We start from the raw sequence: 24654 nt of genomic DNA, 5'->3' as shown, positions 1-24654 counted from the left end.
ATTCTTGAATTGGAGCAATTACAAAGTATGCTCGAGAGACAATTACAATACTATTAGCAGCGTTGTGTGCTGGAACAAACACAAACTTTCTGTATAACGATTTGGTATCTGTAATTATTTAAGGGGTAATTGTAATATAAGAAGGTAAGTTAGTAAATATTTATTGACGTGACATGCGCTATATACAAACATGATCATACACATATATTATAAAATTACAAAGTATGAATGGTGTTATGAATACTGCTTCCCTAGGCTCTTCCGGCGCCCTTCGCCAATGCGTTAGCTTTGTTTGTAAAATCGCCTTTAGATTGAAAGATGACCAAGGTTTTTGTAAGTGTCAACAACTTCTAACAGTTTATTACCAATTCGTCTGATGTCGCGGACGTCCGCCCCTTTCGGAAGTGGATTCACTTGGTTCTGTCTGTATTGATCAATACACGCCACTTCCATAATATATGTTGGAAGAAGGATAAGAATTATAAAACTCTATATTATAACAATGAAGGATTATAAATGGACATCAGATGATATTCGATAGGACCTTTTCATCCGTAAATTATTTTCTACAAACTTAAAAATCTCCATAAATTATAGGACGAAGTTTATTGTAGTAGTAGTAATCGCTGAAAAAGTCACCGATGGACGGCGTTCGCACCTTTCTAACGACTTCATTATAATTTAATATTAAACTGCGAATGGTCGCGTTATATTTATAGAATAACACAGATACCTCCCTTTTTTGAAATACTGTGGAATACATTTCCGAACAGGTTTATTTATAAAAAAAATATTAATAATATTATCTATTCAATTGTCAACAGATTGGTTCAAATAAATTATTGTATACTCAAATTGGCTTTCTTAACCAACATGGCACTTGTTATGTAAGCTTCTTGTACAAAATGGAACGACTTTTTATTGAAAGAATAAACAATTTAAAGCAAATAATAATTATTAAGAAAACTTTCGAATCGCTTTTGTATTGGACAGGTAAAAGATTAATGACCAACACAAAGGACCACAATTATATATGGCAAACCAGCAACAATCTAAACCGAACTAAGACGACATACCAAGTGAAGATTACAGAATAAAATGAACAACAATTCAATCTTGAAAAGTGATCAAATTGTGGTGAATTACATAAATATTTATATTTTATATATATATTAACAGTTACAATGACTATTTTAGAAGAATGATAACACTGATTTTAACTGCTAATTAATAACGTGATTTCATTTATTGCTAAAATTAAATTTGTAAAAAAACTAAAACTAATCAACATCCTATTAAAAGTATAATGCCATTTTAATAAAACATACTAGTTGAACAATTTCAGCAAAACATAAGTACACCTGTTTGACAATTGATATAACATTATAAATAAGATCATAGGGACCATAACACTAAAATAAGGCATGTCTGCATTCCAAGTGTTCACATTCATTCAATTGTAAGGAGTGGGTTAAATCACTTGTATATTCAATATTGTTCTTTTCAAAGAAATTATAAAAAGCATCCTTAAAAACCAACAATTTATGGTGATAAAAGCACATTAAACATAAAATGTTGCAGAAGTAATATACACAAGAAACAAGAGCTGTCACAGTATGTGATGAATGCCCCCGATTGTGACATTGACCTATGAACAAGGTCAGTACATGAAAAGTTGATTTTGCCTTTACATGTCAAATACATATGGCAAGTTATTTTAAATTGCCTCTAAACATAAAAAATACCACCCATACTTGACAACCGACACTGTTATGTCCTTATATATGCAGCATTCCATTGTGAATAAACACCCAAGTGTGACCCTGACCTTAGAGATAGGGACACGGGTCTGTCATGCGACACATCGTCTTGGTATGTGGAACACATGTGGCAAGTTATTTTAAAATCTGTCCATACAAGGGAAAGTTACAGCCCGGACATGACAACCTATACTCTATGTCTTTATATGCAGCACTCCGTTGTGAATAAAGACTAAGTGTGACCTTGACCTTAGAGGTAGGGACACGGTTCTTGCACGCGACACGTCGTCTTGGTATGTGGAACACATGTGGCAAGTTATTTTAAAATCTGTCCATACAAGGGAAAGTGACAGCCCGGACACGACAACCTATACTCTATGTCCTTATATGCAGCACTTAAGTTGTGAATAAACACCCAAGTGTGACCTTGACCTTAGAAGTAGGGACACGGGTCGTGCACGCGACACGTCGTCTTGGCATGTGGAACACATGTGGCAAGTTATTTTAAAATCTGTCCATACATGGGAAATTTACAGCCCGGACACGACAACCTATACTCTATGTCCTAAATGCAGCACTGCATTGTGAATAAACTTTAAGTGTGACCTTGATCTTAGAGGTAGAGGCATGGTTCTTGCACGCGACACGTCGTCTTGGTATGTGGAACACATGTGGCAAGTTATTTTAAAATCTGTCCATACAAGGGAATGTTACAGCACGGACACGACAACCTATACTCTATGTCCTATATGCAGCACTCCATTGTGAATAAAGACTAAGTGTGACCTTGACCTTTGAGGTAGGGACACGGGTCTTGCACGCGACACATCGTCTTGGTATGTGGAAAACATGTGGCAAGTTATTTTAAAATCTGTCAATACATGGGAAAGTAACAGCCCGGACACGACAACCTATACTCTTTGTCCTATATGCAGCACTCCATTGTGAATAAACACTAAGTGTGACCTTAACCTTAGAGGTAGGGACACGGGTCGTGCACGCGACACATCGTCTTGGTATGTGGAACACCTGTGGCAAGTTATTTTAAAATCTGTCCATACATGGGAAATTTACAGCCCGGACACGACAACCTATACTCTATGTCCTAAATGCAGCACTGCATTGTGAATTAACTCTAAGTGTGACCTTGATCTTAGAGGTAGAGGCATGGTTCTTGCACGCGACACGTCGTCTTGGTATGTGGAACACATGTGGCAAGTTATTTTAAAATCTGTCAATACATGGGAAAGTAACAGCCCGGACACGACAACCTATACTCTATGTCCTATATGCAGCACTCCATTGTGAATAAACACTAAGTGTGACCTTGACCTTAGAGGTAGGGACACGGGTCGTGCACGCGACACATCGTCTTGGTATGTGGAACACATGTGGCAAGTTATTTTAAAATCTGTCCATACATGGGAAATTTACAGCCCGGACACGAGTTATTGAGCCGGACACACGGACGAGCGGAAGGACGGACGGTGCGATTTTAATATGCCCACCTTCGGCCCACCTTCGGGGGCATAAAAATATCATTCCATACTTTTATCTACATCATAACATTGACAGCAAAATATTAAGATCACTAAAGATATACTTAACAAATACTGCAACAAACAATTTGTGAAATCAACAGCAAGGTACGAAGTCATATTTTCAAGAACTACTTCTGCTAGTCATGCCTTCAAATGTAATGGATTGTCTATCCACGAGGTGCTTGCAACAGATTAACCATGAAGAAGACCACCTAAAGCTGGTACACATAGAGTGAATATACCACGTGGTTTGTGACGTCACATTTGGTTATTGCGGGAAGCTGAAGGTCGTGATTTTCATAACAATTTTTACAAAACATAGCGCAGGCTAAGAGAAAAAATTGTACACTATACTCGGTGGCTACGCAATATCTTTTTTGTTTTCAGAAATCGTGGTCAGAATGTATTAAATATTGTTTGTTATAGCGAAAAGCAAATTACGTTTCTGGTCCAATTTTTTTATATACCATGGTTGCCGTTTAGACAGAATTCTCGGAATGCATATTCTATCCACAGGGTATATGCATACCTACCAATGAGACTCATATAATGTTATTACCAAAAGCTAAAACTATTTGGTTATAGCGAAAAGCATTTTTTGGAGGCACAATGGTCAACTTCCCTCCTTTTTGCCATACGCCCGATTAAAACATGTTTTCTAATAAATGTTTGCAAAGACAGTAGATATGAACATCGGTTATGTTTTACAGCAATTAAAATACATATGTTTTCTCCTACATATATGTTAATATAAGAGCCCTATAAGATTATTATTTGTTTAAATTGTATGATTTTTACACTTTGGGCCAATTTTAGGGTTTGTTTGTCACCCAAAGTTACCTTGAATTAAAAGGCGATAAACTTTGTTTGGTTATTTAAAGATAGTTATAGACATCTGATCTCGTAGCTCTCAGCAGTTTGCAATCCAGATTTGTTTTGAAAAAAAACATAAGTCGCTCAACGTTTCGCTTAGTAACCAAGTACAGTGAACATTTGTTCCTGCCTGCGCTATATTTTGTAAAAAATGATATAAAAATAACCACACTACAGCAATAATACTATCTTAATCGAGAGGTATTTTGCTTCCTGCATTTACCAAATGTGACGTCACAACCCATGGTTTGTCCACACTGTACACAGCAGCCCCATATCAATCGAGTCTGTTGCATCACATCACACATATACAACAGTATCTACCATACAATTAATGACACTTCACGATTCGTATTCATGTTCTGTGTCATTGTTGTTTTTTCTTATTCCTCATCTGTGAAATGTATCATTTCCACTGAAAAAATGCCAAAGAAAGATTGAGGAGTGTTTTTGTTGTTTTAGTATGCAGTTTTAAATAATTCCATAAGAAGTTTTTTTTTTAACCTAACTATCATACCATGTCCACCAAAAACTATGATTTAACATGAACTTGTTAAAGATCTGTGAACGTTTAATTATTCAATCTCATATTTATAGCTGAATTCACTTCCGATACTTACTTGCTCTTTGTACCCCGTGTTTGTTGGTTCTGCTTTCACAGTGACAGTTGGTGTAGTTTGTATGGGCCTGTCTTGTGGTTCTGTTACCACAGTGCTAGTTGGAATAGTTTGTTTGGGCGTGGTCGTCTGGGAGAGCAACGGGCTGTTCATATTTCCTTTACTCTTTCCCGGTCCCTTGCCTTTCTCCCCAATTCGGGCAGGTTGGCTACAGTTCATATTTGTAGACTGGATTGTCCTGGTCGAGGAAGTGCTTGATACTTGTTGGCTAGGAGTCTGCAGGCCGGCAATGTGACTAGCCTGGTTGTTTGTTCTCTGATTGTTCTCCTGTTTCGACTTCTGTAATGAAGGATTGGTACCTTTGTTAAAGTTAACAACGTTGATAACGTATTTTTTGTTAATTTTCAAATATTTGCTGTTCTGGAACTATAATGGATATGAGAGTAATCTAAAGTATTTCTAACAAGATGTGAGACAACTATTAAGCTGTACTTATATTATACTAAATATTTTACTTTTATAAATAAACAATGATGTCGTTGATCACGTTATTCACTTTAACACAGTTTTGAACAACCGTCCCATACTGTCTGTGTGCACCAGTAGTAGTAGTCGTGCCAATCGTGGTTAGAATCATCTATGTCTTATCTTGATAATGGGCAGTATGTGCAAAAGTTGTACGTGTGTTACTAGTGCCCATACTGCAGGGCAAAATTATCTGTTGTACATTTGGAAGCTTGTATAAGATACCATACTTCTGTTCACCAGGATAACTACTATTATGTTGCTGTATGCTATTACCACCAGGCTTTAGTTCATTTACAACAGGAATGTTTGACATAGCTCCTGGTGCTTTTCCATATACCTTGATTTATCCTAATCACATAAGAGCCTGCATTACTGTCAGGCCCTTTTACAATGTTTGTATTCTGATTCAGTACAGTCATTTGTCCAGTGGTCTGGTCTACATGACATATGTCCCCTATGTGTACTGGATAACATGACTGACCAGGAATGATTATAGGTATTACTTTTGCTGGTGGTTCGGAAAACGTAGCTGTTTCATCGGGTTCTATTTTAGGTAATAGTGACACGGCCGCTTGGCTGTCCTCCAGAGTATCTTGATAAACGTCATTCAGAGTCTGTTGTCCAATTGCCATAAGGGGTGCCTCAGTGCTTGCTGTGTCTGGAAAGAAAGATCAAATGCAGTATTAATTAAATATATTTTTTTTCTAGCGAAACAAAATGTATACTGTATAATATTGAAATGAAGGAATGAAAATCATTTCAACAATGACAATCAATAACGTTTCAAACTATTTTAGTACTCAATGTAGCTAAGTCGAACTCCGGAGATAATCATTTTAACTGGCCAATGATATTTGATTAAGAAATATAATATATTGCTTTGATGACAAATCACCTGTTGTCTGTGTCGCCTGTTGAATGCGTAGTGTTTGACAACGGGAGTAGGGAAAAATGGATTTTGAAAAGTATTATTTATGTTGTATATACACTGCATCACAATAAAGTCAATACAGTTTGCGCCTTTCTCCACATGGGCCAGTATTAACACCAAGTTACAAACATTTGTGCGCTTAAATAATATGTTTTTCATTTTATATCATAATAACCTGTTTTAAGTTCACCATGATAACAAATGAAAATATGTTTTCTCAAAAATCAAAACTAGTATCCCATATCTGTTTATTTTTCGTATAAACGTTTTACCATACGAAGTGTCTTCCATCTTGTGAATTGTAGCAGTGTATGTCGGCCACTCTGGTTGCCTGGCAACTGTGGAATCTCCCTGTACCCTAGCTACAGTGGTAACACTGCTGGACCCCTGGGCAGCACCACCAGAGTGTCCCCGTCTTGGGGCAGGGAGTTTGTGCCCATCTTCTGTGTTCTGAATACCAGCTTCTTGGTAAATGACTCGCATTTTGACTGTAAACTCATCAAGAACTGAAATAGAACGTGTTAAAACCTAGCTATTCGTTTGAATCATTTAAAACTAAAATTTCAAGCGCACTATACAGTGTATACATGTATATGATTTACACCTATTTTGCACTGAATACACTTCTTAACCTAAAGACCTTTTAACCTATAACCTCAACTAATAAGTAAGTAAGTAAGTAAATTGTTTTTTTCCCGTGAAATGTGTTATATACATCAGTAAATGGATTTATAAAAACAAAAGGAGATCACCTATAGGTCACCGTTATGCAAAGTTAGCTAAAGATGTACAATTATTATCACCATCATTATATATAATACAGTCGATACGTTAATTTGGCATTGCAATACAATTCGCATATCAGATACAACATGGTTATTGTTATGTAATTTATTCTTATTTTAAACATGACCTCATATTCCGCGTCTCCTAATAGCAAACGCTTACACTAAGAATTTTGCATTTTTCTTAGATTTGGAGCTGTAGTGATTGGATAACTGAAGGTCATTCATGTTCGATTTTACCGCACTGCACCAATTGTTCGTGTGCGGGTTATCATATTCAATTCCAAACACCCTTTTTTATAATTCTACTGCTGACCATAGGTATGAGACTATTCCAAAAACGGAACATATTTAACTTTCTACGCGACTGTACTTGGAGCCATCTGATGTCACAGAAAATGGCAGCAGAGGGAGCGAAACGATGCACACCCAAGAAGTAACGTATGGCTCTGTGTTGAACATCATCACTGGCTTGGTAATGTTTAAATCCCTCAAATACTTGAGCAATAATCCAGTATTGGTACAATACAACTGTTGAATAACTGTTCATATGAAATAAAGCCAAAGTCTTTAAGGGTATGTATTTTGAAAATAAGGCTACCTAGGGCTCTTCCTGTTCTGCGGGTAAGCGCTTGAGCGTGAGATACAAAGTTACCTTTCTTTGTCAGGATTTCTCCAACATGTCTTTATTCAGAAACTTTTTAGGACATGTTCTCAACCGTCTGGAAACGCAAGTCTGTTTATCTCGAACGTGGACGCCGGAAATGCATGCACATTATTTTTTTGAGGACTCGCCGTTCTTGCACCAAACGTTAAGAGTATTGAGCAAGGTCTGTAAACTTCTGTCTGTATGGCAATTAGCACTGTATTATCAGCATAAAGTAATATGGACACGGGATGATCACCAACTTGCACACCAATGCCAAGACTATTAATTACAGTGACGAGGTTATTAACAAATGCGGCAAAATTTGTCGGCGACAAATTATTTCCTTTGGGTACTCCAGACTTGCAATCAAACGATTCTGTCAACTTGTTGTTAAATTAAAATTATAATTATAAATTGACTTAATGCTGTTATATTTGTTACCGTCGACATAGTTTGTAGAGCATCAGGTCCCTGTCCACAAAATCAAAGGCCTTCTTCGGGTCGATAAAGGGGGTAAGCACATTGGCGTAATTCTTGATGATTCGGTAAAGGTTGAAAATGTGGTCCTCACACGACCGGTGTTTCCAATATTCATTTTTGTTCGGGGGGTAATTTTATGGCGTCCTTTTGTCCGAACTAATATTCTATCTCTGCATAACAATTTGTGTCTGCTCATTTCTAAAATGCAAAATGTTCTTACCTTTTGCAAATGCCTGTCGGGCAACCAATGACTTAGATGGGGCCTCCCACAGGGGTTCGAAGCCCCGCCTCAAGTCTGTGATGAGGATGTCTTTCACACTCTTAACATCCTGAACTAGTTCTGTCTAGAACAAAAAAAACAAAACGTAAACAACATATAAATGCAATATTTATTTTCATAGGGTTTATTTTAAACTTCATTTGATATACAATGATTGTGAGGAGAGTTGCGTAAACTTATGCTACGGTACTGAAGTTGGCACGACGTTCCGCGAGAGTGTGGTCTTGTGTTGTGGGGGTAACCGGAGAGCTTGGAGAAAACCCATTAGTTCAGCTTGGTGACCACAAACAAAATTCACATACACCCAAGCCGAATAATGTTTTATTGTGTTACAATCACTGAGAAAAAGAAAATGAATACGAGGGGCAACATTTACATCAAGGTTCATTGGAATATCTGGAATGTTTATCAAAGGATATCAAAATATTTCGACATTATTTTCTTTGCAAAACTGATAAGCAAAAATCACCATAACTGACTCATACCGCAGCCTATGTCAGAGTCAGGAGCCTTGATGATCATATAGCTAGACGAATTGTTAAAGAGTAAACAAACGCCGTTCAAAAGAAAACTTCCTTACTCAATATTCATTAAAATTAAGTGTTAAAATGCAGTGCCTTGTACGTCTTTGGTTATATGCATGCAGGCTTTTCGGTTACTAGTATTTGCAGTTTCCCTGTCAAGAGATTGATAACCTTTTGATAGGTTCAATTTTCCACTATTAATTACTTTTCAGACAATTAAGAAAGACGGTACAACAATGTTTACCCGCAGTTTCATCAGTTGTTCCATAAGCATCTGTTTTGCCTCGTCAAACATGGAGCCCCGCTTGCTGTCGATACCCTGGGCCATGTACGTCTTCATGCGGACAAACACATCCTTGCCGGAGTCAGCTGCACACTGCCCATACTCGTCAAGCATCATTGTCTGTATGTGGGGCGTCACAATGCGGGAAATTTCCCGCTGCCAAGGCGTGACCACGTCCTTTAGGTTGCTTACCATCTCCGTCAGCTAAAAATACAAGGAAAGAAAACGTAAAGGTGAAAGTTTCAGAACTGTTTCGGGCACTTTTAGCTATAATACAAGTTCGAAAAAAAAACTAGTAGTGAGTAAACTTTTAAGTGTAAATTACTTTGTCAAGACAATAACTGTTAACTTAATATTTGTTACATGTTTCTAAGTCTGATAACAATTGATATTGTTGGGTAATTAGAACAAGGTAGCAAGAAACATAGTTTTTAGTTATGGTACCATGCTTCTGGCATTTTCGCAGTTTCATATCACTCACACGAAAATACTTATTGGAGATGCCAGGCATAAGGCTGTTTAAATATAAAAAAATATCATTATCTTAAATACACTTTGGGAGATATAAATGCCAGCCTACCTTGTTGTTTGCAGAGCAATTGGCCTGCGTAGCGAGGCGGTCAGTCCGCATGGCCGAAATTCCAAGTAACTCAAGCTGCTTCTGTAGCCTGTCATTGAAGTCCAGTATCCGGGCCACTATGTCAGCATGCAGTTGATCCATCAACCGCCACAGCATCTCACTGGAGAATTGCAAATATGCACATGTAACAAAATAACAGCTAATATGCAGCTAACATGATATAAATATAACGAAAATGCAAAATACAGTTTTGAATTTCATGTTTACATTGTTAAACTGTATACCCAATAATCGGTGCTGTATGCAATTGTTATAAAGAGCTTGTACAATACTCCCTTACTTACCCAGTAAAAATTCTGACATACTTAGTCGTAAGAACATAAACGCTATTGTAAGCAGTTAACTGTTTATTCAGACAGGGGTGCTGCGGAAAAAAACTCCATTTTTTTCTCAAGTAATTCGGTAGTTATAAAATTGAACGTGAAAGGCATTGCTATACATGTGTGTTTTGTCTCTTGCAAAACATGTACCAACTACACAAGACAACACCCTCGCGCAAAACCGTGTCAACGAGAATGACTTAATAAAAATAAAAACAACTTGTAAATATTGTTGTAAAATAAGTACAGTTTAAACTAAGTTAATTAATGGTATTTTATTCTCGTAAGAGAGTGACTTCGGCAAGTAAGAAACATTATAAGGTCTTTGTAAACGCCAACCTGAATGCCGTATCCCAGACAATGGCCATGCTCCGATACATGGGTGCAGCAAGGTCCTCATTGAAATCAACTGGTCCAAATGTGGGTGAGTAATACACCCCATTCCGACGGGTGGTGGCTATGTAGGTTTTACAACTGAGACCTCCTTCACGCCTGTCCGTTGTTCTATCTCGAATAGCCTGAAAACAAAATGTGTTTGTCACGCTTTTGTTCAAGTCAGAAATGACTTCGTTGTCCAATTTAGTTTAAAAGTACCATTAATGCAGAATGTTTCAATTTAAATATTGTTAATTCATGATCTCATTATTTTCCAGCGTTTTCTTTTTTATTTCTATCAGAAAGAAACACTTGCGGTTTCACATGTTCATATAGATCTTGAGTATCGCTCGACAAAAAGTTATTACATACTGGCGCACCCCACTTGGCACATGTATTGTTAGCCTCCTCATAGGCACTGGACGCTCCCTTCTCAATCTTTGGTCTAAGACTGCCGTCAAATATATCGTCAATGTCGGCAGTCAACTTCTGTAATGCGTTACCCAGGTCGGTGTCCAGCCTCTCTAGCTCATCTTCAATGGCACTCCCGGCAGCTTGAACGCCTCTTTCAATCTGGTTAAGGGCATTGTTCAACCAATAAAACATACTTTTAAAGTTTTGTCTTTGACAGTGGCAGATATTTAACATTTCAAACTGGACTTTCAATGGTAACTTAGTGTTAGACGGACTAAAGCGAAATACACAACTCTGTGATTTATAATTCTATTTGTTTTGCGCAGATAGCAGTAAAAATCGTGACTGTACTTTCATTTATCATGGGAACAATTCCATGAGCTATTTAATAAAATAATTGAAATTTGCAGTTGAGTGACGTATTTTAAACTTTGAACTCGAGACACTAATAACAGGATTCCCGCTTAACGTGCTTCACCATACGAAATGTTAATGTGCATGTCGAACATCAGGCCGCCATACCGTTTTAGCCGTCGGAGATGTAGATTTGCATGCCGAAAATGAGCCTGCCTTGCCGTTTTTAATTCTCAGAGGTGTATACTGTTAAGTCGAACATGAGAACGCTTAACCGTTTCAACCCTCAGAGGTAAAGATGTGCTTATCGAAGATGAGCACGCCTTGCCTTTAAACCTACGGAGATGTGGATCTGCATGTCGAACAAAAATCAGCCTTGCTGTATTTGTACCTACGGGGTGTAGATTTGTATCTGGAACATGAGGCCGCCTTACCGTTTTTATCCATCGGACGTGTAGATGTGACTGTCGAAAATGAGCCTGCCTTGCCGTTTTTAATCCTCAGATATGTAGGAGTTAAAGTCGAACATGTCCTCTCTTTGCGGTTTTTAAACCCTCGGACGTGTAGATGTGCATTTCGAACATGTGCCCTCCTTACCGTTTCAACCCTCTGAGATGAAGATGATGTCAAACGTGAGCCAGTATTACCGTTTTTAATCCTCGGACGTGTAGATGTGTATGTCGAACGTGCGCCCGCCTTGCCGTTTTTATCCCTCGGAGATGAACATATGCATGTCGAATATAAGCCTGCCATGCCGTTTTAACCCTCGGAGGTGTTGATGTGCATGTCGAACATTCGCCTACCTTACCCCTTTTAACCCTCGGATGTGTATATGTTTATTTCGAATATGAGCCCACCTTACCCTTTTTAACCATGTCGAACATGAGCCCACCTTTCTCTTTTTAACCCTCGGGGGTGTATATGTGTATGTCCAATATGAACCCACCTAACCTTTCATTAACCCTCGGAGGTGCAGACGTTCATATCAAACCTTGTCGTATTAAACCCTCGGATTTGTTGATGCGCATGTCGAACCCATCTTACCTTTTATTTACACTCGGAGGTGTAGATGTGCATGTCGATTATGAGCCCACCTTACTCTTTTTTTACCCTTGGAGGTGTTGATGAGCATATCAAACATGAGCACGCCTGGCCGTTTTCAATCCTCGGAGGTGTAGAGGATTAATACGAACATGAGGACGCCTGACCGTTTTTAATCCTCAGAGATTTAGATGTGCATGTCGCACATGAGCCCGCCTTGCCGTTTTCTTATCCTCGGAGGTGAAAATGTTTAAGTCGAACATGAGCCCGCCTGTTCGTATTCCCCCCCCCTCGAGGTGTTGGGGTGCATGACGAACACTAGCCAGCCTAACCATAGTTTACACTCAGATGTAAACGATGTGCATGTCGAACTTGAGCCTACATTATCGTAATTTACCCTTGAAAGATATACACGTCATAAACGAGCCCGCCCAAGCGTATTTTACCCTCCAAATTGTATGTGTGCATTTCGAACACGAGACTACCTTACCATATTTACCCGCTCTGATGTGAAAATATTTATGTTAAAAAACGAGCCTGAATTATCGTTTTACCCCTAGGAGGAGTAGATTTGCATGTCGAACATGAGCCTACATTACCCTTTCTAACCCTCGAAGGTGTTGAAGCGCATGTCGAACGTGAGCCAGTCTTGTCGTTTATAATCGTTGGAGGTGTAGATGTGCCCTTGCAACGTTTTATATCATCCTGCCTTACCGTATTCCCCTCCTTTATACATGTATGTAGACATCCTGCCTTACCGTATTCCCCTCCTTTATACATGTAGGTAGACATGCTAGCCGAACACGAGTACGCCTTACCGTGTTTCCGCCTCCGAGGTGTAGTTATGCATGTTTTGCATGAGCCCGGCTTACAGTTTTTTCCCTTCGTGGCGTAGCCGAGCTTGTTTAACACGAGCCCGCCGTAACATGTTTCCCCTTTCGTGGTGTAATTGTGCATGTAAAACACAAGCCCGCCTTATCATGTTCTCCCTTTTTAGTGTAGTTGTGCATGTCTAACACAAGCCCGCCTTACTACGTTTCCCTTTTTATAGTGTTGTTGTGCATGTCAAACACAAGCCCGCCTTACCGTGTTTCCTCCTTCGTAGTGTAGATGATAATGTCAAACACGGGCCCGCTTTACGATGTTCTCCCTTCGTTGTGTAGATGTGAATGTTAAACACGAACCCGTTTTATCTAGTTCCTCCTTCGTGGTGTTCTTGTGCATGTCAAACACGAGCCCGCCATACCGTTTTCCCATTAGTGGTGTAGTTTTGCAGGTTTAACTTGAGCCCGCCTTACCGTGTTCCCCTTCGTGGTGTAGTTTTGCATGTTTAACATGAGCCCGCCTTACCGTGTTCCCCTTCGTGGTGTAGTTTTGCATATTAAACACGAGCCCGCCTTACCGTGTTCCTCTACGTGGTGTAGTTTTGCATGTATAACACAAGCCCGCCTCACACTGTTCCCCTTTCATTGTCTGATTGTGCATGTCAAACACGAGCCCGCCTAACCGTGATTCCTCCTTCGGAGTGTAGTTGTTCATGATGAACACGAGCCCGCCTTACCGTATTTCCCAAGGATTATTTTATTTATGTAAAACACGAGCAAGCCTTATCATATTATCCTCCTACAAGACGTTGATAAATATGTAAAAGCGAACCTGCCTGACCGTATTTCAACCCTCTAAGGTGTAGATATTAGTATCAAATATGGGCCCACCTTACCGGATTTCCCTCCTCCAATGTGTAAATATTTATGCAAAAATACGACCCTGCCTTACCGTATTTCCCCCTTTACAACGTTTATATTTATTTCCAATCCCAGGTTATCTTTCATTATTTCTCTCCTCCAAATTGTAGATGTTCATGTAAAAAACGGGCCTGCTTTATCGTATTTTCCTCCTTCTGGTGTGTAGATTTGCAGGTCAAGCACGAATCTGCATCACCGTACTCAACCTTTCCGACGTGTAGATATCCTTGTCACACAATAGCCTGCTCTACCCCACCACCTTGGGGGCGTAGATGTTCATGTAAAACTCGAGCCTTCCTTACCGTATTTCCCAATCCGAGGGGTAGATATGCACGTCAAACATCAGTCTACCTTACCGTATTCCCCCTCCGATGTGTAGATATGCACTTCACGTTTGAGGCTGCCTTACAATATTTCCCCTCCGATGTGTAGATATGTACGTCACGTTTGAGCCTGCCTTACCGTATTTCCACTCTGATGTGCAGACATGCATGTTAAACATGTGTCTGCCTTACCATGTTTAACCTCTCAGAGGCGTAGATGTGCATGTCAAACACGAGCCTGCCCAGGTTGTGTATGAGCCTCTCCAAGGATTGACGCTGCCGGTTGTACGTCATCTCGTGTACGTAATTCCGCAGGGCAGGAATCTGGGTGTCCGTCAAGTTACTGAACACCTGGAAGTCAGGAACATTGATTAAAGTGTATGATTCCAAATTGTTTTGTTTTTGGTTCGTCAGCTTCTTCAGTACGACAAAGGTGCCAAGTTCAATTGCCAAATCATTTTTATGTTTTAATCAAATTGTCTGCTTACGTTTATCTTTAATTCAGAAGAATCTGTACCGCTAGTCACCAAGTTTTCATAAACTAAATGTATTTCTTATCAAGAAATTTTACATATTCAGCATGTTTCCACACCTGCGGAGGCCCATCATACGCGGGCAGGTTTTTCATCTTCTGATACTCAGTGGAGCTGCAGCAGAATACCCGTAAGTTGTTAGTAGTACTGCCATCATCGTCGTCGCTGTCATCAACATATAGGTCTTCTTCCTCCTCGGGGTCTTCAGTGTTCAACATCCCATTCTGACGCTTCATCTCCTGCATAGGGTAGATATAAGGGCTGATAATATTATATAGATTAACTTATCCATTTTTCCACCCACTCTCTAGAGCATCACTCTCTGTGCTGCCAAAATAAATGTGTTAACTTTTTACGACGATGTAATAGTTACGGCACCCATTACCAGTGTTACTGAGATTTTACATCAGGGCTGGTGTATAAAATCAAATAAAAGGGTTGCGGGTGAAATAACTGTTTTGTGTTGTGTTGTCAATGGCACCGTTAGATAAACAGCGTAAGGTATGCGTAACAGGCGTTCTAATATATGCACAAATCAGTCATAGAAGGCTCATTTTACTTGTTACCGTTTAGATATGGGAGTTCATGTGTAGACGGAAGCAACTAAAACTCGTTCAAACATGAAGGCTTATCATTACCCAGCTACCTGATAGCAAACGCTTTTGATAAAAATGAAAGCTTTGTTCTCAAGTATGTCAGGGTTGTCTCAGGGAAATTGTCAGCTGTGTTCTGTGACCTCATGCATGACAAGTTATGTCACATTTATATAAACAAAATATTTCCTTTTTATCATTAGCAGACATTTGTATCAAAATTGTTGTCTAAAGGTTACCGTTTAGCTAATTTTGACATTTAAACGATTTGATTGGTTAACAGAAGATTTTTATAAACATTGACCACTTTATTATACGCATTTTGGCATACAGTTCTGAATACTGTAACTATTCTCTTATAAATTGCGTTTGATATCCATTTCTAACATAATGTCACATATTGTTCATTTTTCTAGCCTAAATACGTAACATTAAACAATCAGAAAAACAGCAACATTTAACCTACTCTTAAACCATCCTTGAAGTCTCGTTTGATATGTGAGCTAGAGTAGTCGTTCCTAGCCAGGGCGCAGATGGCGACTATCTTATTCCTCTCTTGGGAAATTGTTTTCTCCAGGGACGTTTTCTGGGGATAAAAGGTCCGTAATTATGCAAACAAATATCAACTGTTCTTGTATTTGCTAAGACATTAATATTGTACTTGTATTTAGTGTTGCTTAAGAAATACATTTTCCAGTTGCTACAATCTGTATCAATACGGACAAAGCTGACGAAGAACTTACGCTTTTTAAAACAATACTGTCTCCCTTTACTACTCTTATTGTATGATCAATATACTCAAAACAGACCCAGTACATTGATATTCTTGCATTTTGAATGGTTATACAAAGAGGATATTATTCATATGTAAGTCGGTTGATCGATCGGTGTTGTATCACTATTAACTAGCGTTAACCCACAGTAGACCCGTGTGCGAATACACTCGGGTTTCACAGACCGTTTCAAGGAAGTAATCTCAACATTAATTGGTAAGCTCTTCAGGTGCATGTGTAGTATTTGTATTGTGTTTGTTAGTTTGTATGTAGTGTATGTTCGTTAGTGTTTCTCGTTCAGTGTCGTTTGGACCCTAATCGTGTGCCTCTAAACAAGGTTTATATTTAAATGTTTGGCTTGTCCCTGTTATATTCATTGTACTTTTAATATTCAAAAGGCTTTTGCAAGCAAATGTTTCTCTTTGTTCCATTAAACTATTAATTCGGCAATCTGGGCACAGTCGGGCGCAGACTTTTTTAAACACTGAACATAATGTTATCCGTCTTAGTTTTGAGCGCCATATACTAGCCATTTGTTGTCAAAAAGATTAAAAAACAACAACACTATTCTACATTTATTATACCTTCTCACAGGCCTCCTTTTGCTGCTGAAGCAGTTCTTGTTCCCGGTCCTCGTTTTCCCTGATCAGGGCATCCTTGGTCTTCAACTCTTCCTTATACTCCTGAATAATCTCCAGCTCCTCATTCTGAAACATAAAAGTCATCTATATGTAGCTTGATTATGTAAAGATCGTCCAACTGTTTCCCCTTGGTCGACAACGCCCCATATCCTCCTGAAGGGCCTCCTGTTACTCTCTCTCTGAATCCTAAATGTCACCTTCATGTATTTTGATCATGTTTATGGTCCCTTATCAGTGCGTGCATTCTAAGTCATCAAGTCTTCATCGTACTCCTGCTCCTGACTTTGAAAGCAAAATATGATGTATATACTAGTTTTAATTTTAAATGTTCACTATCAAGAGCCTCTATGTTCTACCTTTTTCCGTATACTTCAGCAGGTACAATTACGCTGTAAAGTACCTGTAATGTAACTTTCAAAGTACATGCGCACATCTCCCCCATGTTACAGCAATAGTCGCCTCACCCTTAAGAATTAAACAGAGGGAAGGATCTAAAAATAAACAACTTTTTAAAATTCAGAATACAGAATCTTCAAAAAGTATGCAATCTGGATCAGCTTAAGTTCATAATAATACACATTTACACATACGTGTTACATACCTGTACCTGTTCTCCTTCTGCTGGTTCGAGCAGGGAGTCAATATTAGCCAGAGTGTCCTTCAGTTCCCGGGCTTCATTTTTCTGATCCTCTATACTCTTTCTTAGTCCACGCAACACATTGTTGACGTTAGCGATCTCTTTGACAACAGCGGTCTTCATATTTTCCATGTTTTTCACGTTTTCCTCATATTCTTTTGTTTTCTCATTTAGATTAAGTGACCTTGAAAAAAATATTAATGAACAATAAATCCTGCAAATGAAAACTCCCATGCATGCTCAATTTTTGTTTATTCAAACCCTCGTGTACTTACTTTTTTTATATTATTGATTATACATGAACAATTTACTTAAAAGCACATGAAGGAGCAAGTTTGTGATTTGAATTATTAAATTCTTAGATGTACAAGGTGCTAGTATACAGTCATGCAACCTGTTATAACAACTGATCGTACTTTGAAATTGTTTGTTCTACCTGATGATTTCTGAGGGCGTGATGACATCAGTCTTGGTGCATATGAAGGCGATACTGCCGTACTGTCCATCCATGAGCAACTGGCGCCGGAAATTTTCCCCAAGCAAGTCTTTGGCCGTCTTGTCATCGATGGCTCGGTGGATACTAGACACAACCCATACTGCCGTGCAGTTCTTCAGGTACTGTAAGAGAACTCACTTTAGTTTTTGTTTCTAGATCATTAAGACTTATGAAAGGCCTTTCAATTGTTGAATGTCATGACTGGAAGTGATCGTGACACTTAGCAATGAATAAGAACGAATATAAAAAAACTCAGGAATATGGAAGGTATGACATGCAAGGGTTTAATTTTCGTATGGATATATATTTAAAAGAATATAGTTTAACTTCCATTGTTCTGAAATACTTGCTATCATGTTAGTAGCAAACACTTGCATAACATGCCTTGTGATTAAACATTTACAATATCTTATTGTAATTATGATCATGGATTTTCCTTACATTCTTGGCAATCTTATCCCTGGCAGCATTCGAGTCCCTCACCCCCGGCAGATCGACCAGTGTGGTCCCACTACTGCACACATCACAATGGGGCATTCGTAGTCTTACGTGCTTCACTATCGGCCAGTATTGACCTCCGGTACGTGAGTCCAGATTCGCAATGTACTTTTCTATTTGGAGGCGGAATTCCTCGGGCTAAAATATGTGATGGCATATATGATTGTATTCTAAGATGTACAAGAATATACAGTGAATGTCCATTAACAAGTTACTAGTTTCAACATATTAAAAGGTTTAATTAGTGCACTCAACTGCACGCAACTTCAAATCACTTTGGGTATACTGCACATTTTAGATTTGCATTTTCATCATCCTCATTATTTTACTCACGTCATTTTCCTGGATGTGAATAATGCTGCCAAGCATGTTGGTAACGTCGGTTATTTCAGACAGGATCTCGAATGAGCCAATCCGACCATACACGGCCTTCACCTTGCAGTAGGAGGCGGACGCATCATTCTTCTTGTTTGTGTCGTCCTGTAACTCTTTCAGCAGTATCTGTAGCTCGTCAAACCATTCCTAAAACACATTTTACCGTTAGATTTAGTTAAGTTATAATGTAACAGACGTTCACATGTTATGACATGTATCTTCATCAAATAAAATGTTCATGTTTTTCCTTTAAATCAGGGATGACAATAGACCAAAAATACCAATCGTGAAAATCTGTAAATACGTTGATTATGAAGGGCTCTGAGTATAGTGGCTTTGGCTCTTGTTTCCAACGTCATTTATACCACCAGAATTTCGCACCATTTTAAATGTAAATATCCAGCAAAAAACAACACCATTTACAATCGTATGATGGTCTGATGTTAAAAGCTCATAACCCTGAACTTCATTCCTATTTGTTCTTATTGCCCGGCATTGATTGCTTGAATATTATATACAACTAAATAAGCAGGTAATTGACCAGTCGCCAGTTCTCAATCAAATAATATGTTATCAATAATAGGATTATATTTGGTAAATAAATATAAACACTTGATTGCATTATTCTAATAGATTGCATGGTAAACCTCCACTAAATGATTTCGACATATTGCAATTATTACTTTGGCGGCAATCTATTTGAGTTACAAACAATCCAAAATTTGTCAAAATAAATACTTTAAATACCCTGCTCTGTAGTAACTCGATATCTGCCTCGAAACTGTTGCTAGTTGTATTCTGATCAACCTCTACCACGACAGCTGTACACGCCCGCAGGCCGGAAGTAGGCAGGACATTGCCATGGTCGAGCACTGCGTTCATCAGGCTGGACTTTCCCTCTCCTGTGTTCCCTACCACAGCTATCACCGTCTTGGGGAACGTCAGTCCCTTCTCAACGTCAGCTAGCTCTTGCCTGTATACATTTGAAGTGATCACAAGACTAATATTGAGGCAAAGAATCAAAGACGTCGCAAATGTTTTTGAAACATGAATAAAAAGTAGCAGATGCATTAAATCAGGATACCAAGTTTTATGTATGTAGATATAAGCATTCTTCAGTTATTGAACGACATAGGATTTTAAGCTTAAGGTCACCACGACCTCGACCTTTGACCAACTGACATAACAATAGTTAAGGTACTGGTCATGTTTTAGGGATCTCTACAAAGTTCAAGGTCTCTAGGCCTTAGCGTTTTTCATATATCGATCGGAAACCGATATTCAGCTGAATGTTAGCTTAAGGTTATCACGACATTGATCTGAAGGTCCGTAAGTCGACCATATATCATTATCCGGAAGAGGTCCCAGACCATATTGATATCAAAAGTTCGATTCGACATTTTTATTATATATTTATTATTTATTTTTTTATTTATTTATTAGTTTTTACAATAAATATCTATAATTAAAGGTTCAACAATATGTGTTGTTGATATCCCTACTCCAATGTGAGCAAAAATCTAAGAATTAAATCATTGATAATGTCATGGACCTTTACCAAACTATGATTTACACACGTTTAAAACGTTTTTTTCTGAGGTTTGATGAATCGGGTCCTAAGGTTCGTAAACCAAGATATAAAACATCCGTAGCCTACGAGTTTGAGGACAAATTATTAAATATCAATTATATTTGCACAATAGTTGTAATAACGGTATAAGACAACGGTATCTTGATGTTTCCTTTTTCTTTAATCAGTTTATACATTTGTTTGTTTATGAAGGTTATTTTTTTATCAAACATATTTTATAGTTTTATTTTACAATAATAATGTTGGCTGGTCCATTTTGATCACGTGATCCTTCATGATACAACATTGATACCTATCGCAAACGACGTCAATAACAGCAAAGCGTGTGAGGCTGAACATCTAACATGTATCAGGGTAATATTACCGGGATATTTAAATATTGTTTGATGAAGTTAATATGATAAATATTGTTTCAACCATCTTGGCATGTGAGGAAAACAATATCATGAATATTTTAAAATCTATAATATTGTTATTACCAGTTTTCTGAAGAATGAACACGAAATAACTATTATTGTTGCTTTTAGAGAAAATGACAAACATCTTAGACTAACAAAGGTGAAATTAATACATTTTTGTAGGATTACGAAGACAGGATTTCTTTACAAACCTCCATGCCTGCTCCCTTGGAAGGGACAGGGCTGGGTGCCCATCAAACAGTCCCTTCACGTCGGAGATCATCGTTCTGCATCTGAAAAAAGGTGTTGTTCTTGTCAATGTGCATTAAAAATAAATAAACACTTTAAATTGGTCAAATACTGTTCACATCAGAATTAATAAAAATCAAAGCTCAAATAACTTTTACAAAATAACTCGAACAAAATATCAAGATAATATTCATAATCAACAATACTACACGTCTTATGAAATAGCATATCAATTATCAACAAACACAGACAAAAACAAAGCCTCTTTACCTGTTTACATGTTTCTCCACGTTAGCCAGATCCCTCTGAGCCTTGGTCTCGTGCCTGTTGTATATATTCGTCTCAGTACTGGGCCCAGGGTTGGGATTCAAACTCGTGTAGTCATCGTCCCGTCTCTCCTCTTTCAGCTGTTTCTTGGCTTTCAACTTTTCCAGCAAGTCCTTGACCTTGACCTTTTGTGCCTTATCTTGCTCAGTGACTTTTGTCATCGACGGGTCATCCATATTAGTTGTCTGCGTGCTGTCAAACAGTTGGGTGCATGGACTATTCGGGGAATCGGACGATGTGTTATGTTCTGTGTTAGACATAAAAATAGATTGTGGAGTTTAAATTCGTATAATTCTGGAGTTGAATTTATGCTTTTATTTTTGTAGATTCATTATCTAATCGTATTGCTTTTAGCAGTTTGCTGGAATTTTATCATTCTCATCATCCGAAAAGTGTCAAGTAAGAACACTTATAGTATCTCCCAGATCAGTTTTCTTCACTTTAATTTAATTGGCGTATTTGAGCTAATTCTATCAATGACTGGAGACGGTGTTTGCTTTGACACTTGACGTATTTTAATAGGACGTATTTATTATAATATAAAATGCTGAAATTCGTTGTTTCACAGCTGTCGAAATACTGAAAATTTAAGGTTTGGTATACGATAACAAAAAAACATTAGCTCAATGAGCTATTTTCCGGCATGAATAACAATCATACATTACATATTAATGAGCTTTTAAATTTAAAGGATATAGTTTAAAATATGTACATATATTGGAACAAGAATTCACAAAAGCTGTTCCTTATTACATTCATACATAGTATTGCAAAGGTTAAGATGGATTTGAGCACTGAACATAGTGATTACACCAACTAGTTTTCCCGGCTGAACGGGCAATCCTCACGCGCACGGTTCCCTTAGGCCAGAGTTTTTTATCTTTAGATTTACGGGAGATTTTTCAAAAAGTTGGGTAAGGAGGAGGAAATAAAAATAAAAATAAAATGTCCCAAAGGAGAAATAAATAAAAATAAAACGGATTTTTCTCCGATTTTTTTGATTTTTTAAATCTTCTTATATCATGAAGACAAAACACACCTTGCTTGTGTCAGCTATTTCATAGGCTGAAAAAAGGGTGATAGATCACCATAAAGTTTCAAAAGCATAATTAAAAGATCCTTTTAATGACTGAAAATATTGACCTCAACACTGTGAGTTCAAGTGCTCATTGAAATTAATTGTATATATTTGTTCGAATGCATCTATGCATATGAGGTGCATATATTATCAACCCATGGATTTTATGAAACATGTCAGTGTAATAAAGAAGTTTAAATGGCCAATTCTAACATTTTGCCCACAATATAAGCATATATCCTTTCCATTGTGAAGTAATCAAACATTGAACACAGTTTCAGACATGGTATAATAAGGAGGTCAAATGTGTTTTTCTGTCTTTAACGAAATAGCACCGTGACAATTTACCGTGATGTGGTATATATAGAAAATATAACCAAAAAAAGTAGAAGCCCTGATGGAAATTCCTCTTCACTTCAAAGTTTGACAGGGCTTACGGATACACAGACAGTCAAAATCTACATTTATGTACTTCACCAAAGAAAATTCGGGAGCATTAAGATAAATTTTACAAGTGTTATATGTTTCAAAAAACCAGGTCTAAGAACTGATTTTAGAATCAGTCCTGAAAAATATCCTTCTAATTCCAGCTATGCCCGTTGGCAATGAGTTTTACTTCCTGCTCTGATTGCCAGATATCGTATGTTCAGATTTGTTCTGTTTTATCGGAAACACACACCACATGTATGTTATTATTACATCATTTTCAGTATTCTATAACGATTTAAATTCTAAATCATTATTAAACTAATTAACAACTACGAATATCACGATACCTTGTGTTTTTCTCTTCAAATATGTGATCGTGAAGCAGTGTGTTCAATGCTCCTCAGAGTCAAATTCAGAAAAAATATCCATTTTGACTATGATGAACACGATATCATTTTGCAGTTTGTGTTTGTCAGAAGCTATACATTTTTGCGCTGTAATCCATTTCATCCTTGTTAATATACGACGTGCGCCAACGACTTTTAATAGACAATACAACCCACGAATTTCTGTCTCCTTATTTTGACCGGAAGTTTCGCAATCATTCCACGAAACGCGAACAACATACTAAATCTACAAAAAAATCACAATAAACACGCTCTAACTTCACCACGGTTTGATTTAAATAATGAAACATAAACATCGGAACGTTTTTGAAGTAAAACATTTCTATATAGCTGCAGAAATTGTGAGAAATAAGGGACATGACAAAAAGTACTTTCACTTTTGACAGGACGTTGTTATGGTAACGGGTACCTGTTCTGTTTCCCCGCGTATTTCCGACTGGTTTACGTGGTTTGTGCGGTATAACATGGTTAAAAAGACCGATAATGAATGACAATTGGTACACCAGTTGGTTCTGATATATGGGTTATAGAACACTAATTTTATTTTTTTCTTAACATTGGAGCAACGTTCGTCGGAAAAAATAAAAATAAAACTACGAAAATGAATTTTATTTTTATTTGGGTTTTGCAATATTTAGGTACGGCGCTCCCGTAAATCTAAAGATATAAAAACTCTGGCCTTAGTTGACATACCACTGCTAAATGGTTAGTTCTTTTAAGAGCGTAACTTAAAAGATTATCGAAAACATTTAAATAGCAAAATTGTTGGTAGTATCATATACATGGGAAATAACACCATGGTACATTGATGTGCATTTGGTAAAAATGTTATAATTAATGTAGCTTGAAAGGAAATATCTTTTACTAAGAGGAGGTTTTGTATTTATCATCTAATTTAAAAACAACTATATTTTGCTGATATTATCAGAAACAACTTACTTATCGTACATAGGCATGGTTTCTCCCGTGATTACGTCAATCCCTACCCACAGGTAACCACACAAACCTCTGCCCGGCAACTGTTCTGACAATATCAGCACCTACCACTGTGTAAGAATGTAAAAATGTTGGTATATGTTATACGACCCTTTAACACAATAGAGTATGAACCCCAGCCGTACCAACCCCTTTGCATACTCTATTGTGTATATTTATGAACATAAAAG

General features: G+C 37.8%; 1 protein-coding gene across 4 annotated transcripts in view; it reads right to left on the bottom strand.

Moving 5' to 3' along the window:
* Positions 1–145: 145 nt before the first annotated feature.
* Positions 146–24654, bottom strand: part of LOC128243073 (uncharacterized) — a 51302-nt gene continuing 26793 nt past the window's right edge. Inside the window, exons 4-24 of one of the 4 annotated variants that reach the window (XM_052960575.1) lie at positions 24428–24534; positions 21518–21821; positions 21211–21291; positions 19757–19982; positions 18968–19156; positions 18578–18772; positions 18077–18258; positions 17605–17824; positions 16947–17069; positions 16056–16175; positions 15056–15235; positions 14656–14814; positions 10959–11159; positions 10551–10729; positions 9832–9991; positions 9213–9455; positions 8385–8508; positions 6523–6756; positions 5823–5977; positions 4795–5130; positions 146–4589 (exon numbers count right to left, since the gene is read on the bottom strand). In XM_052960575.1, the coding sequence (XP_052816535.1) occupies positions 4581–4589; positions 4795–5130; positions 5823–5977; positions 6523–6756; positions 8385–8508; positions 9213–9455; positions 9832–9991; positions 10551–10729; positions 10959–11159; positions 14656–14814; positions 15056–15235; positions 16056–16175; positions 16947–17069; positions 17605–17824; positions 18077–18258; positions 18578–18772; positions 18968–19156; positions 19757–19982; positions 21211–21291; positions 21518–21750 (3549 nt within the window). In that variant the 5' untranslated portion in view covers positions 21751–21821; positions 24428–24534 and the 3' untranslated portion in view covers positions 146–4580. The remainder of the gene's footprint in view (positions 4590–4794; positions 5131–5822; positions 5978–6522; positions 6757–8384; positions 8509–9212; positions 9456–9831; positions 9992–10550; positions 10730–10958; positions 11160–14655; positions 14815–15055; positions 15236–16055; positions 16176–16946; positions 17070–17604; positions 17825–18076; positions 18259–18577; positions 18773–18967; positions 19157–19756; positions 19983–21210; positions 21292–21517; positions 21822–24427; positions 24535–24654) is intronic. The other 3 variants (XM_052960577.1, XM_052960576.1, XM_052960578.1) reach the window with 3 other exon arrangements.

Source organism: Mya arenaria, chromosome 8 (genome assembly GCF_026914265.1).
Source record: "Mya arenaria isolate MELC-2E11 chromosome 8, ASM2691426v1".
Taxonomy (NCBI): Eukaryota; Metazoa; Mollusca; class Bivalvia; order Myida; family Myidae; genus Mya; species Mya arenaria.
The sequence above is the reverse complement of the archived record's forward strand: the minus strand, read 5'-3'. Positions and strand labels throughout refer to the sequence as shown.